The 7,589-nt window shown below is 34.7% G+C and overlaps 1 protein-coding gene across 1 annotated transcript in view; it reads right to left on the bottom strand.

Moving 5' to 3' along the window:
- LOC104162143 (rho GTPase-activating protein 21-like) overlaps positions 1–7,589 on the bottom strand; it is a 51,072-nt gene that overhangs the window by 35,802 nt on the left and 7,681 nt on the right. The window contains 1 exon segment of the mRNA XM_009700801.1: positions 5,484–5,538. Coding sequence (XP_009699103.1) covers positions 5,484–5,538 — 55 coding nt within the window.

Below are 7,589 nucleotides of genomic sequence, written 5' to 3'. Positions count from 1 at the left end.
CTCTTTCTTCCCAATGGTAGTGAAATTTTAGTATATAAAATTTAATGCCTTAAGCCCAATAAATTTAATTTCCAAATACAAGCTGTGTAAGTGACTTTCTTGTAAATATTAGTCTAAATTGAGGTGAGGAGGGTAGATGCTACTGGTATTTTCCAACATATGCAATGTTAGATAACGAAGTTTAAGTCTCTTCCAGGTCACTACGTCTTCATACCACACCCCTCCTTCCATTGTACTTGCTGCCAGAACTTTAATATTAACGTCTGTGCACACTAGTAACTGCGTCAGTACAAAATCTGAAAGTAAACAAATGCTCCAAGACTCTGGACTAAATACAACTACTTATGAAAACACCTCTATTTAATAAAAGTCAAGCAAAAGAAAATATTTCACAGTTTGCCAATGAAACAGCCATGTTGCTCCATTAGGTCTGATGCAACTGGATGGTCTCACAAAAAAAAAAAAGACAACATTATTAAAGTTGACTGTGGGCAGACCTTTAGTTTGAGGCATGAGGTGGTTACTAAGGCATAAAAAAACTCTAGAATAAACTTCCTTATTTAAGTTTTTTTTTTTAATTATTACATTTTTTAATACAAGTGCACCACTGGTAATTTCAGGGTACTACGAGTACTCGAGAGATGCCAAATTCCACAAAAAATTTTAAGTACCAGAAATGACAAAGCACCAAACTCAACTCTTCTGCCCAGATCTCCCAATATACTGAAAACTTCCGTATCACTTGACTAGAAAGGGGAAAAAAAGAAAAGATATGCTTCAATTGACTTTCACTTGCTTCCCTGGTCACTCCCTTCTAGGATTCTTTTGTTCCCCTACTAACTATTACAAGAGAAACATTTCTGTTCAAACATGGTCAACTTTAAGTTATTGATATACAGTTTCAATGGTCTATAATTTTAAGGAAAGATTAAGATGTAAATTAAAGCGGGAACTAAACATGCTGAAAATATGTAGTAGGAAACAGCCCCCTTTCATTTCCACGTTTATTCATAGAATGCCTAGCAAAATCTTCTTGTAAATGAAACGACAGAGATCTTTCTGGAAAGTTAAGGCATGCTTCAACAGATTTGTATGCTACTAAAATTTAATGGTGACAACACCTAGGACTAGAAGTAACCTGCTACCTTCTGGGGCAATTCCTATGAGGGAATTATTTCTAAAACTTACTTGAAATGAAACTGCTGGAGGTAGGGTAAAAGTTAGGAAAAATGAACTTTTGAATGGGTAGGGAGGGAAGTGCCAGAAAATAAAAGATGAAAAATTAGGGTAATTTACCTACAGCATGTGTGTGTTTACATACACAAAGTAGATACATATATATATACACACATAATAAACCCTATATATGAACATTAATATACTATACTACAAATAACCTTCCAAATCAACAGCTCCAATGTAGATCATATTAAAGACACAATTTTTAAAAGAGTGATATTTTCAAGTCCCTGATACTTAGAAATTCAGTGACTTGTAAGCTATATTCTTCTTTACATACACAAGGAATGATTATCAAGCAAGCAAATTCCAACATGAACGTATTTTGAAAAAACGGTCCAAAAATTCTGCACACCAAGGACACCCTAACACATACACGTTAGACACTACAAAAATCTATTGACAAGAGTCATAATAAGGCTGACCTGTAAGTGAGCTTAATAATTTTACGCAGAACAGCTTTTGAACAACTGAAGAGTGTCACAATTTGAACAACTTTTTAGTATTAAATGTTATGCAAAGGCTACAAAACAGGAACAATTCCATTAAATACACTTGAGAAAAGGAACTATTTGTAGTCGACCTAAATGTGTCTTCCTGTTCATATGAAGTCAGTAGTACTAAAACCTAGAAGATGCCAAAATTCTGTCAAAAAAGGTTGAGAATGCTACAGAAATTGCATATAAATGCATCAAATTTGAGACAGGAGAGTATAATATAATAATAATAATCCTCCTCCTCCTCATGGTTTCAAAATGGTTATATATGTACAAATGTTTCAAAATTATCAAAAAAAGATTATTTTAAGTAAACTAATCTCAAATTTGAGAAGCATGAAAAAAACTACATTTGTACTTGTCAAAAGTTCAATTTTTTGTCACAGATAGAAGTGCTTTAAATATCCTTTCCCCCATCCCCAAAGTGACATTTCCAAGATCACACTAGTGAATGAATGCGATTGACATTGCCTTCACTAATGGCACGATTTCACACCTAATTCCCTTCTAAGCAAGCACTGTGCATATGCCACAGAGGGTGGTGACTTGTGGACTGGACCACTTCATAGTTACTATTGATGAATGGATTTAAAGTCCTGTTTTCAGGAAATTCAATATGCCAAGAGGTGCACAGACATGTATGGATATTTCTGAAGACTAAACTCAAGGTTTATAAATAGCAAACTAAGGATAGAAACAAGCAACTGTGTTCTTTATGTAGCTAACTTAGCAATCAGTCATCACCAGATGGATTAGACTGCCAAGTACTATAAAACTTATCACGACCAGCATAATTCCTGAGTATAATGAAACTATTTCATCCTCATTGCACTAGATAAACCTTTCATTAGCTTCTAACTGCAATATCCAGTAGCATTTTGAGTTCTTCTATTTTACCAGTATTTAACAACAACAGTTTAAAGTGATACCATCTGAAGATACTTACAGTGAAATTTATGGCATACGTCAAAGAAAACTAAATTCTTTAACATACTAGAATAACTTACATAGCACAACTTCAATGGCAAAAGTACAAGTTTTTCCTCTGTTAATAAGGGCACTGTACCTTACCATTCATTGTTCACTTTGCACTTACACTGATATTGTCACCACTTAACTCATACAAGCTGTACTTCACTCAGGAATAAGAATTGACTCTGAGGTTTATTTTTTATTTAGACTACGATTTCCACAAAAGCTAATACAGCATTAATCACAAAGATAAAAATAGAAAAGCAAAACAAAAAAGTATGCAGTTTCTCAGTTGAAAACAAAAAGCTACTGTCTTGTCACAGATAGTGAAAGGAATAACAGTCCATGCTGTTACTCTGAAAAATTTTAAACATGAGTGTTCAGCCCTGCGTAGAGCAAAGTTTTCACCAAGTCTTGCCAGGAGAACAGTAGATCCTAACATCTAAAGGCTGAAGATTAATAATCACCATCCTCAGAGGAACTGCATAGATTTTTCATTTAATTGAAGTTACAGTGGTACACTGTGTCTCAAAAGACTGCTAATTGTTATTTTGGAAGTCGTAAGATTTTTCTTCTTCTATGGTGGTCTAAAAGGGAGAAAACTACAGGCCGTAACTGATGACTTCTGTTACATAACATAATTCATTTTTATCATCTGTATCCTCACATCCTGCAATTCTGCCATCAAAGATTGACATCTGAAAACATATATACTAAAATACAGGCCATGACAGAACTGCGCAACAGAACTGCAGCTATCAGAAGTCTTTTCCAATAGGCCTGTGTACATGCAGTGCTCAGCTCAGTCTGGCGGACTACAGAAAACATCTGTCTCCCCATGGCTTTTCTCTGGCAGATGCTATGTGGAACTGATAGTCCTCAAGACAAGCCCATTTTTACCAAAACAAATGCAACACAGCAAACAGGAGCATGAACTCCTCCATGTTGTATCATAATCATGTACCAACCCAGTATCAAACAACTGTCAGAAGGAACTCATACAAGCTATAGAGGTAATGCAAAGCGTTTTTTTGCAAAATGACTCCACCTCTCAAACCTAAACCTCTTTCTGTCTTCAAAAGAGGAGCCTCATACATAAAATTCACAACTCTACCACATCTCACAACTCAAAAGAAACTTCTTTTTTTTTAATGACACCTGGAAATTATTCCCACACATATCTCCAGCTTTTTTTCTAGAACTCCCACAGGCAGGCATTTTTCTCTCTTTCTTTTACCCCTCAATCTCCTCCAGGAGAATGACCTTATTTTCTTTTTACTAATACCCTTCTCTAGCCCAAAGGCAACAATTGTGTGTCTGTCTTCCTCTGCCCCCATTATCTCACTCATTGATATAAGTTAAATTCCAATCAACTGTTTTTCATCTATACTTCACATTAAGCTTGCGCTTAGTGTTTAATCAGCAGAGGAAAGATGCGCTAAGAGCTTCTCACCCAGCCAAATTCAAAGGTTTAATTTTAAACCTACAAATCTTGCCTTGCCCAGATCCTTAGACTGTTATGGCTACAAGACTGCATTAGATGCATATGGCCATTCAGATAATTTAAAAGTTAGAACCATTCCTGCATTTCTACATACTCATGGTTCCAATTTAAAAAAAAAAAACAAAAAAAACCACCACCACCAAACCCCCCCCCCCAAAAACCACAACCCACAAAAACCACCAAAAAACCCCTCCAGCTTTTTCCTCCCACTTATTCATGTACTCAAAACTCACTCTCTGCCCCCAATATTTTCTGGGCTGGATTACTGAAATATTTTTTTATCAAATATTCTCAAAATATCACTTCTATTGCAACAATCTTAGCTTGTTGGTCTAATTGGCTGAGTTTCTATACTAGCCTCTACCTTCACCTTCAGCTCAAAACAGTTTCTTGGCTTTTTTCTTTACCCATTAATTTGTCCCTTAATACTGGAAAACAGCTACTGAAACCCACAGGTTTTTCTTAACTGTTATTTAAAGTCAAGTCTTACTATTTCTGTGTGGATTAGAAAATACAATTTTTCCAACTACTAACCAGAAAGTCTACCCTGCTTGTCATCTTCTCCTTGCCTCTACTTCCAATTAAAAATAATCTAGAGCATGTCAATACATTAGGTGTTTTTCTAATTCTTCACAATATGCACTTAGACATCATATTTTATTCACAGCTCTTTCAGACTGAGAGACACTAAATGGGAGACAAATTATCTCACTACATATACAGGACCTCAGTTCAAACTGAACACATACAGGTACTAATGTAACAAAGTATTTACAGCAGTTAGAATTAAAAAAAATTGGTAATAACCTTCAGCACATTCATTGCCCTGCTTCCTTCCTGGGAATCCACTGACAATTAGTGAGTTATTAACAAAAGCTAATTTTAAGCACCATATGCTAGCTTTTTAAATTAAATTTAGTAATGACTCCCAACTACTTTAGAATTAGACAACCTAGTTAAAGAAAGCAATCCAATTCATAAATTCTACCATAAGGAAACTAATCCAAAATATAGTAGCAATACAAACACCATTCTTTTTTTTTTTTAAACAAGTTGCTAGAAATATCGTGCGAAGAAGGTATTTTTCCCTGTATTTGGATTCCTTTGAAATTTCAGGCATGGCAAGCAAGTAGGAAAATATCTAAGGACTGACAGAGAGATTAATGTTAACTCTAATTATTTGCTGGTATCACAGTTCAAAGACTTTGTAATTAACAGCAAGACATTTTTCTATAGTCAATATACTCTGAATATGAGCTCCATAAACATACCAACTGAAGGATGTCCTCATCTTTTGGCATAACACTAAGTTCCAAAATGCTGTCACTGAAACAAATAGAAAAAAAAAAAAACATAGATGAACTTTCGGAAAATATTTTCAATTCTTATTACAAACATGATCCATTAACTTCCATAGACCAAAACCATTCAAGAACTCCCACGCTCAGCTATTCTGTCAAATTACTTCACACAACAGAAATAAACACTGATTTCCTTTAGAGTCTTAGCAAATAAGAGTAGAACAGAAATCTGACTGGAGTGTATATCTGTGTTTTCAGCAAAACCAGTGTATTAAGCCAAAACACTCTCTTTGTCAGTTTTGGGTTTTTGGGTTTTTTTTCTTTTTCTTTTTTTTTTTTTTTTTTTAATTGAGTCCTAAGGTATATTAGTTGTTTGGAGTTTCTCAGCCAAAACAAGGTGGAAAATCCGTGAACACAAGTTAAAACTTCTCTCTTTCTTCCATTCAAAACTAAAGTCTGTTAGCACTCTAAAATGGCTGGGGAAATGTCATAACCATCACATCATGTGAAAAGTGGGGCAACAGCAAGGCAAGCACTGACTTACACCTTTCTGCTCCAATCATCTCCTAGCAGAATCAACTGAAACATATTTAGTCAGTCAGATGACATCTGAAATATGGACCAAAAATGCTTGCTATTTATAAGTACCGAGTCTGTCAGTCTGAATTGATGAAACCAAAAGCAGCAGCATCGTAAGGATCCAGGAATCTGGATAGTTCAATCAATATAATTTAAATACAGGCAAAATCAGGACAGCGAATGTGCAATGTACCAGTTATTCACAGGCAAATATTCTGGAACAGTGGAACCCACAGTTAGTATGTACCAGAAAAAAGTATTTTCACAAGCAAGAGAGAAGTATATGCTCATAACATTGGATACAGAACAGGTGAATTCATTACCTCATCTGAGACAGAGGAATACTCTGTTCACATTCATTAAATGTAAACATGAACAGGTACAGACAAGGGCTACAAAAGAGCTTGTACGGACTATTTTAACTAGGCTCAAAAACCTGAAAATTCAGGGATTATGACTGTTATTTAGAAATCTCACATTACATGTCACAAGAAGAAAGGATATTTAAATAAACTGACCAATATCAGCATAGGAAAAAAGCATACAATCTAACTGGATATATCAGACTAGAAATTAGCTTATCTATGCTGGTCAGTACAATACATTTGCTGAGAAAAGACAAAACCAGCACAGAGACTGGCTACCAACTTCAGAGCACACAGAACAGTCCATGAAAGCATTGAGAAGGACTTCAGCTTCTTATTTCTGCAGAAAGGAAAGTCATCTCAAAAATGCAATGTGTGATTTATTATGCTTTCTTATATGAAAAATGTTTTTATTTTGTGGTTCCTCTTCCATTTGTTGGCAACCGCAAACATAAGGCTGCATTCCAAAACAGCAGAGTAAGGGTATTTTTGGTTTCACAGCCTTCTTAAAACATTATTAATTTTGGAAAAAAGTGTTCTCGAAGCAGCATAAATTGCTTTAGTTTGAAAACCAAAGATCAGCAGTGATTAAGTTTTTCTTTTTAAGTCTATGCAAAGCTAGGAAAAAGTAAGTCTTCAAAAGTCTTTTAAAGATTTTTTCAGTATCTTGAATTTTAAGAAACTCAAAAGTACTGACTTTATGTTCACTTACAATAGCATTTCCCGTTTTGACTGAATGCATAAACAGCAAAACTATTTAAAAATGATTCTTTAAAAGTAGTGTCATCAGGAGGTGACTTTTGCCTAAACTCTTTTGCATGGATATTAAACCATTTATCAGTTGTAAAACAAAAAGAGACTCAGAGAGATACCATATACTGAGGCATTTCCAATGAAGCATTCAGATTTCATTTCCACCTGTGGGTAGCATGTATGTGTAAACTCTATTATGCAACTTTTGATAAACTGATAACAGTTTGATAATAATCAATGCTTATTTGCAGGATGAAGACTTTGCAGGTCAAAAACATGATAAATACTATTGCTCCTCTTCAAGTACTTTTTATATAAAGGACTGTAATTTGACACAGAACAAACCATTCTCTTATACAAATATTTTGTGCGGGTTTTT

The sequence above is a fragment of the Cariama cristata genome, unplaced genomic scaffold (assembly GCF_000690535.1).
Source record: "Cariama cristata isolate BGI_N322 unplaced genomic scaffold, ASM69053v1 scaffold13045, whole genome shotgun sequence".
Taxonomy (NCBI): domain Eukaryota; kingdom Metazoa; phylum Chordata; class Aves; order Cariamiformes; family Cariamidae; genus Cariama; species Cariama cristata.
Note: the sequence above shows the minus strand (reverse complement) of the source record. Positions and strands in the feature narration are given on the sequence as shown.